We start from the raw sequence: 19,590 nt of genomic DNA, 5'->3' as shown, positions 1-19,590 counted from the left end.
TTCCGCTTGTGCGCCCTCTAGCGCCCCCTTGCAGCCACCAGTGCTTGATAGTAGCAGAAACACTGGACTAGGTCCAACTGAGGGCTTACGTTTGGTGTCCAAAACCTTCACCTGAGAAGTTATAGTACTTTCTCAATGCCTAAGAGTGATGAACCATTGCCATCATCAATGTGCTTCTGTGCCTGGACTGACCTGCCTTCAAGGCCATGCTAACCAAAGACACATATGTAGTGGGGTCTAATGAGCTCACCATGCTCCGAAGACTTTCAAAACCCAGCCAAAAGTGTTGGGCACTGATGCTGAGGCATTTGTGTCTTCATGGGCATTCACAAGGGCAATCCCGGGAGAGTTACAAAACCCAGCACAATAAGAAAGAAAAATGCTTTGTGTTTTGAGAAATGCAAAACAACCCTATTTTTCTTTTCTACAAGTGTCTCCAGATCTACCTTTAGACATTTCCCTTCAGTTCTGTGAAGACAGCTGTGAATTAATTTAATTCCCAGACAATGTCTTGTGCATATCAGCTGCCGAACTGGCACCTGGAGCTGTATGAATTATTAATCCAATGTAACAGGCACAGCTCCAGCCTTTAATTTTATACTGTGCTTCTTTTCTCTCCACAATTGTGTTGCTCTCTCTCTTGCTCGTGTGCTTCTCCCCCCAGCTCCATATTGATTCCACCCCGTGCCCTCTATGTTGCTTCCACCAACCCCCCGCCCCACCCAGTGTTGCTTAACTCCCTCCCTTGCCTCCCCTTGTTGCTTCATATTGATTTCCCCATCTGTTAAAAAAATAGAAAAACACACACTTTTGCTAGTTTTTCTTCATTTGATCTAGCTTGGATCGGTTAAATAAAAAGAAAAACACGCCTGTGCCAATTTGTAGGTGTGTGCCTGCGTGGTACATATGCATGCAAAATTACGCTGGTGGTCATGTAATAAGCTTTTTCTAATTCTTCTTTAGCCATGCTGCACAGAACGAGGGAAGCTGTGCACATTGCTAAAAAAAATTGCAATGCCATAGGTATCAAAGTTGAGACCTAGCAGCTTTGCCAATGCTTGTTAATACTTATAACTCACCCTAAAGTAGAACCTACATGCCCATAGGGAAGGGTAAATGGTATTTCAAAAGTAGAGCATGTGTACTTATGTTTTATATTTCCTGGTAGTGAGAAATCGCCAAAGTTATTTTTCAATGTGGTAAGGCTGGCTCTCTCACAGAAAACCACTGTGTTACATTATAACACTTTTTAACGCATAACGTCAGTCATTGAATAGGTAGAAAGGGGGCTGAATAACTCATATTAATAGAAATTTGATTTCCAAGGTAATGGTCAAGTCAGATTTTAAATTACTATTTTTAAAACATCACTTTTAGAACGTTGTCACTGCTGTCTGAGGCAAACGTGCCTTTCTGCCAGTGTTCAGCGTAACCTGACTGATAATGGCTCTCCTGTTGTGAAATGTGTACTGCTTGCTCCTAGACAGTGCACAAAAGGCTTGGGTGTGGGAAGATGTTTTTCTCCCTAAGCATGATGGCATGGGGGCTGTGCCCAGACCATTCCTAAGCTTCGAAGGAAGCCTACCCTGTCACTGGCAGATGTGGCTCACACTCAAGCTTGCCTCCCTTTTGCCCTCATAGGAAGCCTGTCTCCGAACTTAATGGAAGGGGAAGAAAGGTTTTGCTATGTTGGTTTTAGGTAGAGAGGGGCACTGTGGATAGTTTACAGTAAAACACTCAGGAAGTGCTGCAGTAGTGGGTGAGGTCACACCTAGGAACACTTTACCCCACTAGTAAGGCAATGGCAATGAGTTTTCCCCACCGACAGGCGTGCAGTGGCCCTAAATGGGGCCCCCCTGGTATCCTCTTCAGAACACCTCTGGACCTCTTGCAGACAGAAGAAGAACTGTACTTGCTGTTGTGACATGTGAGGAGACCCCCAAGGGCTGGGTCAGCTCACACTTGTACCGAGGACTAATAAGTGGCTTCCAGGTGTTGGTTGGCTGACTTACGGTTAAGTTACAGCAACAAAAAAGCTGCAAGAAGTCCACTTTCCTGAACAGCCCAACTGACAAGTTTTAACTGAACCTGCCTTGGACCCTGCTGGTGGTTTCTCCTGAAGTGACTCCTAGCCTCTAAGTTGTGTCCCTAAGGTCCTGGGGTCTTTAGATAAGTGTCAGAGTGTAATCATTTTGCCTAACCCTAAAAGCTGATATTTAGAAACTTTTTCAAGGATTTTTGCCTGGGAAACCGTCAGAAAACTGGGACCAACCTGCCAAGTTAATCCAGCGAAGGTGCATTGCATCTGGAACAATGGTTGAGGCTGCTTCCACTCAGAGCTTTTCCACAGAAGCAAATCCGCTTCAGCAGTACATTGCCAAGAAGGTATCTGGCCTTGTGGAGCCCTGATTGGCTACAGCTGGCAACCTTGCCCCCCTGGAGGAATCCACGCTTCAAAAAAATTATTACGTCCAAAAGTAGAATTAGTCATTGGGTGAAGGTGGCAAAAGTATCTGGTCTGGTCTCTTATCTGACCTGTGCTCAATCGCAGTCTGCTCTAAACTTTACCATTGATCCAGTCTAGCACGACCAGTTGCCCATGTTTGGCGATTTGTGCTCTTTGGAGCTATCCTTATCTGAAAGTAAAAACAATCATATCTCTGGTTCCCTTTTTTGTGATTTTGTCACTTTTGGCTCATATTAGTAATTAAAATATTCTCTATTTTTATACATTGTAGTGGGATTTATATTGTGTTGTGTATTCAACTTTTTAACTGTTTTGTTTTTTCTAAATGCTTTTCACATGTTCTTAAGTTAAGCCTATCTGCTCTATGCAATAGCTACCAGGGGTTTTGTCAGTTTTAAATTACTGAAACATTTACTGGAGCTAACAGGGACAGTGTAATTATTACTTGTGGTGGACTACCATCCACCCTAACTAATAATCTTCCTTCTCACTCTGCTCAAACAACATTCCTGTCACTTAAAAAAAAACATGTCATCAGTGATGTAATATTTGAGGCCTTTTAGAGGATCTTCTAGCATTTCGCAGGGCCGTGAAAACCCACTTGTTTTAATTTTCTTATGTTGACTTCTCACCTATTTTTTCCGCGTTGTGTTATGTTCACCTTTTCCATGCGCCAGGACGCTCCTTCGCTGGAGCAGCTGTGCGCAAAATAAATGCAGCTAACATAACATAACATAACATAACAGAAGCAGTGCATGATGGAGCCACATGTTATAGCTAGATAACTAAGCTATAAATGGTGTACTTCAGAGCTTTTTAAAAAAAATTTAAGTTCTTGTCTTGAACCAACACCTAACTATAATGTCACTTTAACCTTTGTTTAGTTCAGTGAAATTCTGGGCTTTTTTTAACATAAGTCAAGGTCTTGGAACCTAATCTAACTATAATGTCATTTTAATCTTTGTTGGGTGTTTGTCAGTGAATTTCAGTTTTTTAAAATCATATTCTAAATTGGACCAATGGCCAACCTTTTGCATGCAGCCATCCTGCCACATGCAAACAACTCACACTGTGCATGGCCTGCGGGTGTTGGCAGCAGAGTCTGGTCCTAGATCAGGCCATGCGCCCAAAGACCCATGTATGACTAACCCCGCTACGCAAGTCCTTCGGCCATGAGGACCCAACCCACATTGGGTTTGCATTTTTAAAAAAAATCTTTTTTTCTGTACTGTGGTTTCTAAGCCGCATGCTTCGTCGACATGGTACTGCAGTAGCGTACAAGCTTTTTTTTACTGGTACAACTTTAGAATCACAAGTACAAGCAAAGAAAGCTTGCACGCCACAATGATATCGTGGGAGGGAAGCTTGGGTCTCGTAAGACTACTGAGGTACCTGCAACCAGAATTACTTATTTCGTTTTTTTAATTCTGGGACCAGAGGGGTGAGTCCCTTTGGCACCTCACCCCTCAGAGGGCCCGGGGCATCAGGGTGTCCCTACCATGCCCCCATATACCTTTTTTTGTTTGTTTTTTCTAAACAGATTTAATTTGTCAGATTACACATATATTGCAGGGCTCTGTACAGACTACTGCACAATTCGATCATAGAATATTGACTTTGACATTTTCAATTTAAAACACAGGAGATAGAATGGCAATACAAAAAAAATCTAACTCCCCCACCCCAACCCCTCCCCCCTGATCACACTATGCACCCACGAACTGACCGGATCATTTGGCTAGAACAAAGGGTCCACCCATCAGAACATCCCATTGCACGGTATCCCCCGATTCCCATTATGAAAATAAGAGTCACCTCAGGGGGTGGTCCCCTGCCACCGAGGCCGGTTCTGAAAGCAGTCCACGATAGTCCGCCCATCGTTTCCAAATTTTAAAGTGTTTGTGCGGGCACCCCCTGGCAATGAAGATGGGTTTCTCCAGGCCCATACAAAAGTCTAGACCATTCTTCCATGCAGCAACTGAAGGGGCCCTCGGTGCCTTCCACGCCCTAGATATGTCCCTTTTTGCCAGGGTAAAGCCCAATTGTATTAGGTGTCATTTATAGATATTGCCTCCTATCCCTTCCATAACGTAGCAGAGCAAGCTTCGTCGAGCGGGGGAGATCCCAACCCAGTACCTCCGATAGACAGGTGAAACCCCCCCTCCAGAAACGATCTAAGGAGAGACAGTGCCAGACAGTGTGTATAAGTGTACCCTCCTCCCGATTGCATCGCAGGCACATAGGAGAAGCAATCAGCCCGCCCTCCGCAACGTACCCGTGTAAAGTAGACCCTATGCAGATACTTAAACAGGACGAGGCGAAGTCGTATTGCTATTGCCGCCCCCCGTGGAGCCGCTAATGGACCGACATCACCCTTCCAATCCCCCCGAAGTTTCTGTAGCGTGGGGTAGCAATGGGTAACTGATAGATCTTGGAGATTTTGCGTTCCTGTAGGTCTCCCATAAAAACTTTCGCCTCCAGTGGGCTGAACTCTGGCAAGGACTCTAATCCCTCTAAGCTAGGGGACAAAGCGTGCCGAAATTGAAGGTACCGATAGAATTGGGACTGCGGCATGTGGAATTCCTTCTGGAGGTCCTGGAAGGATTTGAGTGCCAGTCCCTTCATACCATCACTCAAGACCGAAATGCCTACGTTATCCCACCCCCGAAAGCCCTGCAGGGCCGCCAAATGCGGCAAGCGCCCATTATTCCAGAGGGGAGTCTCCAGAGTTAGTGTATTCCACCACCCCATCCTTTGCAGCGCCTGCCTCCAGATCTGAAACACAACCCTTGTTGCTGACGGCAGCGAGCTCCGTAGTGGTGCTGAATATAGGATCGTATGTAGCGAGCAGTCTCCCATGAGTCGCCAACCGCGTATGCCCGATCTTCTCTATTGCCATACCACAATTCATTTAATACTAGCAGATTTGAGGCCTGATAGTACGAGTGAATGTCAGAGGATGCCAGCGCCCCGCAATAAGTTGACAAAAAACACATCCGCAGGGCCACACGCACCTTACCCCCCTCCCATAGGAACTGCCCGAGAGTGGCATTTACTTATCAGAACCATCGGGATGAAATCTGGTACGGGTGATTCTGTAGTTGATATAGGAGCCGGGGAAGCGCCACCATCTTAAATATAGCTGATCTTCCATATATAGACAGGGGCATACGGGACCAGGACTTAAGATCGTCACACACTCGTTCCCACACCGGGATCAGATCCGACATAAACACACCAAGATATCCTAGCCCCCCCCTTTGCCAATTGGACCGATGAGACACACGAACCCACGCCTGTCCGATCTCCAAGAGTCCACAATGTAGACTTACAGGGATTCATATACAGTCCAGATGTCTCCCTAAAAATCAGCATAATGCGCAGTAATCGTGGTCCCGTCCTGTTCACATTCGTAAGAAAGAAAAGGACTGTGTCCGCATATAATGCAATCCTGTCTGACAGTCCCTATGCCCATTCGAAGCCCCGTACATGTGCATCAATTCGCACCCATGTAGCCAGAGGCTCCATAGCCAGGGGGAATAAATAAGGGGAAAGGGGGCAGCCCTGTCTCGTGCCCCGCCTGATAAAAAACGTGAATGAGGTCGCACCGGCTAACCGCACCGACGTTATAGGTCGGTGTATATGAGATTTAGGTAGAAAAGGCCAACCCCAATGCCCCTGCTGCCCTAGCCAACACCCATTGTGGTGCTGGTGGAAGACGGGTCTTTAACTTTGCCCCAGCCTGGGTAAGAGCAGCATTTTTCACTGCTCCTGCCCGGGTGGGAGCAAAGTTGTGTTCCCTGCCCAGAATAGCATGGACACGGTTTACCAGCTCTCTTCCAGGCAGGGAGCCCCAGTGTCCACTGCCTGTCCCTGCAGCCTGGGTAGGCAGGTTTAAAACTGCTAATTGGACTTGGCAAAATAAACATTTTGCCAGATCTAAACCTTCTTTTTTAGTACCTATATCTCACCCCTAAAGGAGGACCTACATGCTCATGTGCCAGAGTGAATAGTATTTAAAATGTATGGCATGTATACTTATGTTTTATATGCCCTGGCAATGTGGTACAGCGGCTCTCTCACAGAAAACCACTATGTTACTTATAATACCTTTTAATGCATAACTTTAGCCTGGGAATATGTAGAACAAGGATTCAATTACAAATTTTAATAGTAATTTAAAATCCAGTGTTACCTGGCTGTTAATGGTTCTCCTGGGTTGAGATGTGTACTGCTCCTAGACAGCGGACAAAAGGGTTGGCTGTGGGAAGATGTTTTTCTCTAAGCAGGGCTGAGCCCAGTCCCCTTCCTAAGCTTCAAAGGAAGCCAACCCTGTCACTGGCAAATGTACCTCACACTTAAACCTGCCTCCCTTTCACCTCATAGCCAGTTTGTCTCCAAACTCAGTGAAAGAGAGAGCTTCCCCAGAACTGGTTTGCAGTGACCAAAACGGAATATTTTCTCATTTTCATAGCCACACCTCAGGGTGGGCACAGGGAGCTCTACACATAGAAAGAACGGTTCTGCTGTGTTAGCTTGAGGTAGAGAGAGGCACTGTCGAATAGTTTACAATAAAACACCCAGGAAGTACTGCAAAAGTGGTTAGGGTCGCCCCTAGGAACTTTTACAGCATTGGCGAGGGAGTATCCTGGAGTTTCCCCAACAATGTTATTCGGATAATCCAGTGCCGGTAACAGCGCATTACATGCCAATACATACCAATAGTTTTCACACAATTGTGCTAAAGGAGAGTATTCTAAGTCGAGAACTCCTCAAAAAGATTTGTAGCACTGAAGAAGAACATGGTAAAATTGAAAGGGAGATGATCAGGAGATGTGAACACATGGGCTACAGGAAGATGACATTAGATACAGCAAAAACAAGGAGATGAAGTGTAACAGAGAGCAAATTTTGTTTAAAAACAAAAAGAAGAACTATTCTACAGGTGACAGTTGTAGGTTGTTGGTTAATGCAAGACAAAAGAAAGTGAGAGCTACATTGGGGAAACATTGGCATTTACTGAGGAGTGATCCCATAATTGGGAGTGAGATGTCCATGAAATTCCTTATCACGGTTAGGAGGGCTAGATCTATGAAAGAACTGTTGGTCAGAAGTGATGTCGGAAAGGACAAGCAATTCTGGTTGAAACCTAAGGAAGGTTTTATAAAATGTAGTTTATAAAATTTAGTAAGTGTAAAGCCTTGAGAAATGGGAAGAGTGCAAAAGACATCAACAGCCCAGGCAAAAGGAAGATCAGGGTACATTTTAATTCTTAAAGTGGATATGTAGCATATACACTCAGATGTTTCGATGCTAAAACCTATGTAGGTAGTACCACATTATCCACAAGAGAATTCAGTGCCTGAAAACCCTCACAGGGTGACAAGCAGTGCTCTACAAATCCACCTTACATTACATCTGAGAGTTATCAAGAATGTAGATACTTCCTATCCCGTAGGTAGACACTTTTATGTAGTGCACAATGAAGATGAGAATGGATTGAGATACAGTGTAATAGATGAGTTAGCCAAAAAGGTACAGAGAGGAAACAAGGAAAAAAAGCTGCAAATATTTGAGTCAAAGTATATTCTGGCGTTGGACAGTAAGGAACACAGAGGTTTAAAATGCCACAAAGAGTTACATGTACACCTGTGAATTCATAGGACTTTTGGCTCCATTGTAATCCTGTTCATTTTAATTTGAGAGATGTGACAGAGTTTACTTCAAGAATGCAATGTAATCTCACTGTTTGATATATATATATATATATATATATATATATATATATATATATATATATATATATATATATATATATATATTATATATATATATATATATATATATATATATATATATATATATATATATATATATATATATATTACACAGATGTACAGACACTATCCAATGTACCATGCCTCTTGAGACGGAAGAAATCCCTATTATTATCTGTGCATCAGCATATATGGTTTATGCCATGCCATTTTTTATGAGTATTTAACAAAGGATTTTTAATCAAAACCAAGATGCAAAGAGTTAAACTTGTGCAGTATACTAACATCACATTGAAGATACATTGTGACTAATTGGAGAGTTCTTTCCCTCTGTAAAGTAATTGTGATCCTGAGAAAATACATTTAAAGATCTCTGTAACCAGATATTTGTGACCATGGAATATCATATAGCCCACATAGTGAAAGGCGTGAAACATACAAACTTGGATTGTGAGGGAGTGAGATTTAGATTTTCAGGATTGCGTACAAAGTTAATCAGGTCCTAAGCTGTATAATGTGGGTGAGAAGGCTCAAAGAAGGCTGGACACAGTGGCTCGAAGACTCTTGGGCCCGATTATATAGGCGGTTGAGGATCACAGGCTGGATACAAAGAGTGCAAGGCTTCTAACCCTGATTTTCAAGCCAGGACACAGAAGGGGTGAAGATCCCAGAGCTGGATTTAGAGGAAGTAAAGGTCCAAGGCCTAGATGCAGTGGCTTACAAGGGGCCCACGCTATATTGATGGGTGAGGATCCCAAGTTTGATACAGAGGGTTTTAGAGAGCCAGGCTGGATGCAAGGGGTGCAAGGATGCCAGGCTGCTAGAGAGGCTGTTAAGTTTCCAATCGTGGTGATTGTGAAGATGTGGTTTCTAGGTCTGGATGTAGAGGAATTCGGTGTACCAGGACAGGTTAAAGAGGATGTGTTTTTCACAGGTAGGGGTATAGAAGGAGTGTGACTCCCACACCTGGATTCAGAGGCTATTGTACATCAGGTTAGCTACAAAGTATATGAGTGCTTAAGTAACATGGTATACAAAATAGAATCTTAGGGTTTCAGTGAAGGTTGTGAGGGTCCTAGTCCAGAACGATTGGGCATAGATGTGGAAGGTTCAAGAACCTGTTTCTAGATTCACAGGATGTGTAGGTTCCATAGTGGTTACAGTGTGTAACATTCTAGGCTAAGAAATATGACAGCCAACGTCCTGTATATAGAGGATATAATGGTAGCCAGCCTAATATAGTGTTACGTTTCCACTTTTGCAGTAAAGCTGCAGCTTTTATTTTTGCACCAAACTCAATGACACTGATGCACAGGGGTCAGAGGGGAACACAGCGCTCCAACTATGGAGTATATATTGGAATCAGTGCTTGGAGGTGCCAATGACCAAAGAATGGATCATACTTATGAACTTCCTATTTCAAAGGGTAGTTTATCAAAGTCTTCAAAGTCCCAGCAAAAAAGAAATGGGGGGGGGTTGAAAATCAAGATGGGGATTGGTTTATATAGACAACCAACAAAAGGAACTTGTCAGTGATTCCCGTATCAAGTAGTTCAGAATGTACCCTATATAAAACCCCATGTTGACTTCAGCACCTGAGGATGAGATGCCGGTATATAGAGCTCATTGTGTGCCATACATTGAACCAGCTTTGTTTAGTTCTGAGAATATATCTGTATCTATTTGATTCACTGGCATTATATGTGAGCATCTCACAAACCACCTCGAACTTCACCAACTTCTAGACAACACTCAGTCAGCATTCAGAAAGCACCACTGCACCGAAGCAGCACTCCTCATGGCCACCAATGACATTTGAATCATCCTGGACCAAGGATAAACAGCAGCTTTATCCTGCTTGACCTCTCTGCGGCCTTCACACTGTCACCCATAACACTCTATTCAGAAGACTCAACGAGATAGGCATACAAGGATCTGCTCTCAAATGGATCTGTTCGTTCCTCACGGGAAGAGCCCAAAGGGACAGGCTGACACCCTTCACATCAAAGACTAAGAAAATGACATGAAGAGGCCCACAGGGATCGTCCCTCAGCACCATCCTTTTCAACATATTCATGACACACTAGCCAACATCATCACGATCATCTCCTAAACCAATGACACCCAACTCATCCTCTCCCTGACGTACCAAACAACCACCGCCAGACCAACTTCATCAATTGCATGACCATGGCAGCAGACTAGATGCGAACCAACTGCCGGCAGCTCAACTCCAACAATACAGAAGTACTGGTCTTGGGCAACAAGAACTCCCCATGGGGCTCCACCTGGTGGCCGTCAGAGCTAGAACCAACTCCCAAGCTCACAGACCACACCGGATATCTAGGGCTCATCCTAGACAACAAGCTTACTGTGACAGTTCAAGTCAACACAATGTGCTCCTCCAGCTTCCACATCCTACACATGCTATGAAACATCTTCAAATGGTTGCATCAGAACACCAGGCGGAACGTCATGCAAGCTCTAATCACCAGCAGGCTAGACGAAGGCAACACTTTCTATGCCGGAATCTTCAAACAACTCCTGCATTGTCTCCAGACCATATACAACACCTCTACAAGACTCATTCTCTACCTCCCACATCACACCGCACCTCAGGAAGCTTCACTAGTGCAACCAATTCAAACTTCTCTTGCACACGTACAAAGCCCTACACAGCACAGGACCAGAATACCTGAAAAGCCACATACACTGTCACCATCCGACCAAACATCTACCGTCTGCCTCACTGTCACTCGCAGACATTCCCCACATCCACAAAGCAATACTGGAGGTCGCTCATTTTCCTACATCGCACCCAAGACATGGAACGACCTCACTCAACACATCAGAGCCTCCTCCTCTATTCTTGAGTTCCACAAGAAGCTAAAGATTTGGCTCCTCTTATGAGCACCGTAGGAATCAAAAACCTACACACCTGCCCAAGCGCCTGTATTACCTCTAGTAGGATTAGTGCGCTATATTAATTTATATAACATAACAGCATTATATGTCATTATTCAAAGAACACAGTTTTGTCATTAAAACAAATATTCAGTCTTTTTTTACCCAAAAGAAAGTAAGAGGCCATGTTCCTTGCTTTCATTGGTTGGGCCCGTGGCACACTTGCTTTCCAGTTGTACTGGATACAGCATTTTTGAGGTTCCCAGGCCTGAGTTAAGAGAAAGCCAGGCAGTGGCGTAGTGAACCTCTTCTTTCTCAGCTTCAGCGGGGGTGGTGTTCACACATAATTATTCACGAGCCTTGTCTGTCTGCACCTCTGCGGTCAGAAGCTCTTAAAAACACAGTGTAAAGGAAACTGAAACCGAAGTCCCGGATGCAAATCCAATCAGAGAAAAAGAGGCCCAAAAGGTGAAATGATGAGGTAAAGGAAAAGAGTTTGCAGATGCATAACTTTCATAGGTGCCGCAGGTGCAGTGCCACACAGGCCAAGAGGCTTATTGGGGCCACTGAACGCTAATTTTGCTGTATTTTATTAAATAAATGGCAGCGGGGGGGGGGGGGCAATTCTATTTTCATTTTTTGGCTACTCCCTTGCAGTCAGGATGTTTGGATACAGCGGGTTTGAAGATAGTCAGAATACACTTGGAGGTCCCAGGTCTAGCTAAAGAGTTAAAAGTGGTCTCCGAATTTTCACCCACCTTAGCCAAACACACTGACACTTCACCTCTGCTTTTCGATACTACTGCTTCACATAAACACCTTGCTGAGCTCTTTGCATTGTGCTCTCTCCCCTCTTAGTACTCTACAGGCCCATAGACTTCTTGGTGGGCCCATTTTAAACCTGGTGCTGCTAGTGACTTCTCACCTGGGGGGCATCGCCACCTTGGCCGGGTCGAGTCATCCCTCACTCGCCATCGCCCACCCATGCAAGCCGCAGAGCCCTTTCCTGGTCCTCTTCCATAACTGTGTGTCACGGGGTCTCCTCACTTGCCCTCTCCCATCTTTATAGGGACGGATCGGAGCACATCACCCATGCTAGCTCTATGCATAGACCCCTTCACTGGTCTCCCACCTTACCCCACCATAGGTTACTACATAGACCCTTTCCCTTCTCTGCCCTCCCACCATTGCTGCCCCCATCAAACCTTCTCCAGGAGTTTCAGCTTCAGCCTGGTCATTTGGTCGACCAGGGAGGGATCTGCCATCCTCGCAGCAGGGTGTCCGATTGATAGTTCCTGGAGTCCGGTGATTGCTGGGCAGTGTCCGGTGGCTGATGTGGTGCAGCCAGTGGCTGGTGTCCGATAGCCAGTGGCTAGTGGCTGGGGCTTGGAGAGTGAGTGATTTCCTGTAACCGGCGTCCTACTGCTGATGTCCGGTCCCCGATCTGATCTCTCCTTCTTCCCCCAATCCTGAGGCCTTTTATACACGGTTTTCTTCTGCTGGTTTATTGAAGGAAGAGAGACAAACGTAAACAGGAGAGTGCGTGAGTGCGTGCGCCACGTGGCCGAGGGTCCCTCACAGGGTCGCCCGATAGGCGCTTCAGACGGTCTGTCGGGCCTGGATTCCGGTGGACATGTTGCTGTCCCCGCCGCCGGCCTGTGTCCCGTCCTTTGCCTGATCTCGTTGCTACGGCCACACGCCCTGCTAACAGCTTCATCTCCAGGTGGAGGTCACGTGACGCGGCAGCACCTGGCACAGGGCTCTGGTGAGGCGCAGCGGATTGAGAGCCGGCGGCACGCGAAGAGGCGGGTCAGGCAGAGGGAGCGCCCCCGAGGGGTGCACGAGAAGAGGGGCTACTGGGACGGAGGGGGCATCATTAGATCAGGGGCCGCGGAGAAAGGGTCATGGTTTGGGTTATTAAGAGGAAGGCGGTGTGAGGACCAGGGGGGAGCCGGGTACACTAAAGTATTGTTGGGGCCCGGGTCACACGATCCAACCTGAATATAATTTGGGAGTTATTTGAAGGTTGGAAAGGAGTGCGGCGTTTGTGAAACGTAACCAATTCGATGTATTTAGATTGGACAATGATGTTCACTTCACGTGTAAATATCTGCTTCTGCTCCCTCTGTGCTCCCTGCCCTTTCTCATGCAGAGCTGCTCTCTGTAAGGTCACTCACAGCCCTCTGCTGCCTGTTCCTTGGGCTCACCTGCTGACCCCCTGCCCCCTCTACTCAAATACTCACTGCCCACTCTGAACACTGGCCTTTCTGCTGCCATCTTCCTCTGCTCTCTATCTTCCCTAAATACCAGGGTACGAGGGGGTGGGGGTATGAGTGGGGGGGGGGGGCACGTGGGTGGACGGCGCCCCCCCCCCCACTTCTTTCACAGGGTGGATACCGCCCACCCTGCCAAGAAGTTGGACCCCACTAAAAAGATACTGAATACGTCCACGTGTAATTTCCAAAGCCTCGCACCTTGTTAGTACTTCACACATACTTAGGAGAGGCAGCTTTTCACTCTGTTCAGGCTCTGTTTTGCGTGCACTGTTAGAACATCAGATGTGTTCATCTTTCCCAGTATTTGCACAAAATAAATTGCATTTTTATAAGCTTATTATCCTTGAGGGGGCGTTGTAATAATATAAATATCACTATTTCTTTTAAAGCTCTATGGCTATAGAAAGCTTAACGTGACAAGTGACAAAAGTGTGAATCTTCTGCCTAAATCAGGAGGGTTTGCAAGTATACCAGCAAAAGGAGAGCCTCGCCTGAGCTGGGGAGTGAGTGACTCAATAGTGACTCAAAAGTCTGCCCAAGACACTTGCAGCCAAATCCTACCTCAACAACCATTAGCTACCTCATTATGTACCTCATTGGCTACCTCATTAGATACCTCAATAAGCTACCACAAGGCACACATGAAGTCTTTCCCAAGGACCTAAGGACCAACGAACAATCGTCGACGGCGGCGGCGCCCCGACACCTAACACTCGGTGACGGCGCTCAACCAAAGAGACAATCTGTACAGAAGCTGGGACAATCTTCATATCCTTTATCTTATAAGGACGCAGGGGCAAGGGTTAAGGGCGGGGGATCACAAGCACAGAAATAATGCATCTAAAAATAACACGCAGCAAGATAACTCTAGACTCTCTTGGGATCAAAGAGACATGGACCTAATAATCAGTTACACCTTGAGAGACGGAACAGCGACCCTGTTGTCGCACGTCCAACACACAATGTTTTGGTGACAGGTGGGAGAGGCGGGATGGGGGAGGGAGGGGTTGTTCTGCTCATTGCTTTCTTTATTTTCTAACTTCCTTTCTACTTTCACCTTTTTTTTCTCCACAAAAGGGTTCTGGCAAGCACTGATAACCTACGCAGCTGAGAGTCCTAGCATATCTGTCCGCACAAAACCGACACCCAGTCCACATGCAGCTCACAAAAGGCCTGTAATCATACCGCACAGGGTGAGTGGGGGGGCAAAAAGAACCACCCTCCAGCCCAGGTTCCAGAGATAGCACAACCGCAAATTGGGTATATATAGTAGACCCACCAGACATGCCTCAACATAAAAAATGGCTCACAGTAATACTCTCAGCCTGGCTTCTGACCTAAATATAGTATCCCTCAATGTCAAAGGGCTCAACCACTCCATCAAACGCAGGAAGATCTTAGACTACGTAGCGAAAACTAAAGGAGATGTAAACCTATTACAAGAGACCAAACTATCCATGGAGGATACCAGGCTAGTGAAAGGCAACTTGATCTCACAGACGACCTGTTCACCTGCCGAAAGGAAGAAGCGAGGGGTCATCACTCTGTTATCTAAAAAATCCAACCTAACACTAGAATCGCAGTACCACAATGAAGAGGGTAGCCTTTTGATCACACATCTGAGAAGGGGAGAGGAACTAATCCACATAGCTAACATATACGAACCAAACACGGATGACCCAACCTTTTGGGAGGGGGTCTCGCACAAGCCAGATAGTTTCCCTCAGAACGATCTCATGGTGGTGGTGAGGGATTTTAATATCCCGCTGGACCACATAATGGATAGACAGTCATCCTGCCAATACCATCCCACGAATGCACACATCACGCTCAAAAATATCTACTCTAAATTCAACCTGAAGGACCCATGGCACCTCCAACATCCGGACACTAGGGACTTTACATACTACTCCAACCCACACAATTCGTACAGCAGGATAGACTACACACTAATCTCAGGGCCTCACACACACCTGATAGAACACTCTGAGATAGCGCCAAGATTAGTTTCAGACCACTCATGTATTAGTCTAAAGCTGAGCGGCTGTCACAATGAAGCCGTACCCAGGAGGTGGCGGTTTAACAGCGACATCCTAGCAGCCCCAGCGAACAAAAAAAAGATTGAGGGGGCCATAACAGACTATCTCAAACACAATGAGTCACCGGGGATTAGCACTACCACACAATGGGACGCCCTAAAGACGACCGTTAGAGGCACAATAATTGAAATTAAATATAAAATGAACAAAAACACAAACCTGCAACTGACACAGCTCAAGCAAGAAATTAAAAGCCTAGAAACGGCCCATGCCAGGGCAACACAAGACTCCAAACTCCTAGCAGACCTAACAAAAAAAAAGTATGAATACAACAAAGTGAGTGAGAGAGCAGGTCTGTAGTTTAACAAATACAAGGCCTTTAACCTATGCGAAGCAAATCAAGCAGGGAAACTGCAACCCTCCTATCTAAAACACAAACGCAACCAATTTACTGCCTCGTCCATCACAGACTCAAACAACAAAACCCACACAAGACACAAAGATATCCTTAAGACCTTTCAAGAGTTCTTTAAGAAACTCTACAAAAACGACCAGACTATGGATCTAGAGGCATGCACAGAATACCTCAACAGACTCGGTCTTCCACAGTTAACCGGTGAAGACGCACTGAGATTAGGGCAAGAAATTACCGCCTCTGAGATTGAAATGGCGGTCAGATCAATGAAAGATAAGAAAGTCCCCGGGCCGGATGGATACACTGCCACCTTCTACAAGACCTTCCTAGCGCAGCTGAAACCGACCATGAAACAGGTCTTTAATCACTGCGCAGATAGAGGGACGGTGTCACAATCGATGTCGGAAGCCAACATAATAGTCATCCCAAAGGAGGGTAAGGATCACTTGTCACCAAAAAACTACAGACCAATATCCCTTATTAACCTGGACTGCAAAATATACGCACAAATCCTTGTGACCAGATTCAATTCTGTCCTTCCCAACCTAATAAGCAACTCCCAGGTGGACTTCCTACATACTCGGATGTCAAACGACAATACAAGACTTCTCTGCCACATACTGGAGCATCTGGCCACAACAACAGAGCCAGCAGTAGCTATTACACTTGATGCCGAGAAGGCCTTAGATAGAGTTTCCTGGTCCGTCCTGAAGCATTGCATGCAATCCTTTAACTTAGTGGAAGAGTATATGCGGATGGTGATGGCCCTGTAGGGTGACCCGAAAAGCCATATTTTCATTAACGGGTCACTCTCTGAACCATTTACAATACAACGAGGTACAAGACAGGGCTGGACACTGTCCCCCTCACTATTTTTGCTGGCGCTGGAACCCCTGATTCGTGACATCAAGATAAACACGAAAATAAAAGGGGTCGATATAAACAGCGTTGAAATAAAACTTGTTGCATACGCGGATGACATACTAACCGTAACAGAGCAACCGAAGACCTCAATTAAGGCCTTGATGGACACCATAGGAGAATACTCCGGGCACTCAGGATACAAGCTCAACAGAGATAAATCAGAATGCAAACAAGCTAAACATCCACTGCACTAGTGATACTCTAGGATGGTCAGGTCAAGTGTGGCAAACAGGATTTATCAAATATCTAGGTATACACTTTGGGAATGACCTGATGAGCACACTAGGCCACAACGAGAAATCAGGGGCGTAGCTAGAGCTTGTGGCGCCCGGGGCTATCCCTCAGATTGCCGCCCCTGATGAGGAGGGGGAAGGGTACTAGGGAAAAAGGACCGAGAGACACATAGTATTCCCACTAATAGTTACCTCGATCATGCAAGTTACATGCACATACATGACACGGTCCAAGGCTACACAGTTAAATACGCCGGTGACCGGCAGTACAAAGGAGAACACACAGACTGCCACCCTGCAGGATTTCAGGAAGGGCCTAAAAACATGGTTATTCGATTAACGTCCCTCATCAGCAGCACCGCCCCCAGTGCCTAGATAACCTCACAGGTGATAAGTAGCGCTATGCAAATCCTGTTTGTTTGATTGATTGACACCCGATTTCCACACATCGTTTGTGCGCTATATTTTATCTGTAAAACTGTATGTCTTTGCAAGTTAGAAATTACCAGCATTCGCAGGGTTCTATACTTTATGGAATGTTCTCTGACACCCCACTGTACAACCGGCGGCCATGTCTACGTTTCTGCAGTTGCAGGGCAATGCCTGCAATGTTCAGCTCATGGTTTGTGCACGTGGAGGGGCGCAGCTGGCACCAGAAGTACGTCTAACAACAGCAGGCCGGTCATAAAGGAAGCATTGCTGCCATGGTTTCAGATTGCTAAGTGTGACATTTTTATAATGTCAGCGTAACTATGAGTGACATTTCAACAACTATGAGTGACACTTTTTTCGCAAGGAAAATCAAGCAATAAAAACAACGGAAACATAAATATCCGAAATTACACCCATTTGAGCAACAAGAACCTGCAAGAAGATTGTTAAACGGCTGCAAAGCACTGGAAATGGAAGGGTACACACGTAGCTTAGAGGTCACAACCCCTCTGCAGACTGTAATTTATGTCAAAAAGACACACTGAGCAATTTGATAAAAATCAATTTGCTGATAACAGCAGGGTGTGCGGTGCCGCCCTTTATTATTAACAACCTAAGGCTGAAGCTGTTGCATTGCTAGTCTAAGCAATTAACACTGAGACACAATAGAGCATGGGGGTGCATGAAAGCCTCAGGAGAAAAGTTTAATTAAAGTACACATAGCCTAGGGGTCACAACTCGGCTGTAGGCAGTTTTATTTCAAATATATACTTTTTGAGAGAGTAGGCATTAAAAAGCCTGAGCTATCGCTATCTAACAGTACTTGCACCAGTGCGTGTTATGCAGGCTGTAAAAGTAGTCTTAAAAATACATATGGCACTGCACACAAGTATTTGGTTTAAAACATACCGGCACTCCTACTGACTCCTGAAGATGAATGACTTCTTGTGGCAGCTGTGCATCGAATCCCACGCACAGGTGCCCCCACGTGAGAAGTTGAGACAGCTCCTATACTGCACATGTTCGCGGCATGAAGCATTCCATGAGAGTGCATGTTTCCAGCTCTCTCTTATATGCTTCTCTTCCACCCCACCAACTAACACACGCTGTGTCAGCTATCTACCACTGTTTCTGTCTCCCCACCAACGTTGCTCTCTCTCCTACATGTAGCTCTGCCTGCCTTTCTGTTAAATGTTTTTAAAAGATAAGGCTTTTGCGCAGCTATTGTATTTTTAATCTACCGTTCCATTGCAGATCAGTAAATGAGAAAAAAAATAGGAGCATGACACCGCCGCTGTGCTCGGGTCATTTCAGTACGCCCATACGGTGAGACCTTCTTACTTTGCCGGTGATTGCTTTGCTAAGCGTCCTTAGTCCTACACATTTCACAAGCTCTGTTCAGGCAGGTGCTTAGAGGTAGTTGGGTGCCCATGTGGAGCTTTTTCGGTAAAGCCAGATTATACATAATTAAATTGTTGGAACCAATTCACAGTTTTTTCCTTTAGCACTTCAGCCTTTTGTCTTAAATTGGTTAACGTGCACATGTACAATACAGGCAATTCACAACAGAGGGCAGGTCTATAATATATATGCACTTGAGATTCACGTGCACAAACATGCACAATTGCAATGCCCATTACACCTATCTAAATTTTGGACTCCCAAAGTGGGCAAAGCGAGGGGGAGTGTGAACTGAGAGGAAATGCGTCTAACTCTAGACCTTTATTGCAATTGAAAATTATTTCTTTAATTGATTGCACTAAGTGGCGTCCACCATCTAGGATTGGAAATAAAAATATAAATTAAATGGCGCCAGTGTCCTTCAGTAGGTGTGCGCATTCATGGTGATGCATGTGCTTGCATACATCATCACATGTAGGAGCGTAATTAATGACGAAGTAGTTAATATTGCAATGAAGCATACACCCTATTTATTTTTTAGTTGTCGATGGTGCACAACAGCGTTAAAAAGCACTGGCAAAGCTAATTGGTCTCAAAAGCAAAAGCTGCTGGCTTTCTCAATGCTTGTTATCTTTTGTTTTTAAATTCTAGACCTCTATTGTAGGCTGAGGCCCACATAAGATGCTGCAGCCGTATATGTTCTTCGTATATAGTGTGTTGTG

At 45.5% G+C, this 19,590-nt stretch overlaps 1 protein-coding gene across 1 annotated transcript in view; it reads right to left on the bottom strand.

Annotated features, from left to right (window-relative positions):
- Window positions 1–12,878, bottom strand: part of C3_1H21orf58 (chromosome 3_1 C21orf58 homolog) — a 142,107-nt gene extending 129,229 nt beyond the window's left edge. The window contains exon 1 of the mRNA XM_078683819.1: window positions 12,354–12,878. Within this exon, the coding sequence (XP_078539945.1) occupies window positions 12,354–12,413 (60 nt within the window). The 5' untranslated portion in view covers window positions 12,414–12,878. The remainder of the gene's footprint in view (window positions 1–12,353) is intronic.
- Between the last annotated feature and the right edge of the window lie 6,712 nt (window positions 12,879–19,590).

Source organism: Lissotriton helveticus, chromosome 3_1 (assembly GCF_964261635.1).
Source record: "Lissotriton helveticus chromosome 3_1, aLisHel1.1, whole genome shotgun sequence".
Classification (NCBI taxonomy): Eukaryota; Metazoa; Chordata; class Amphibia; order Caudata; family Salamandridae; genus Lissotriton; species Lissotriton helveticus.
This window is presented reverse-complemented; position numbering and strand designations above follow the sequence as displayed.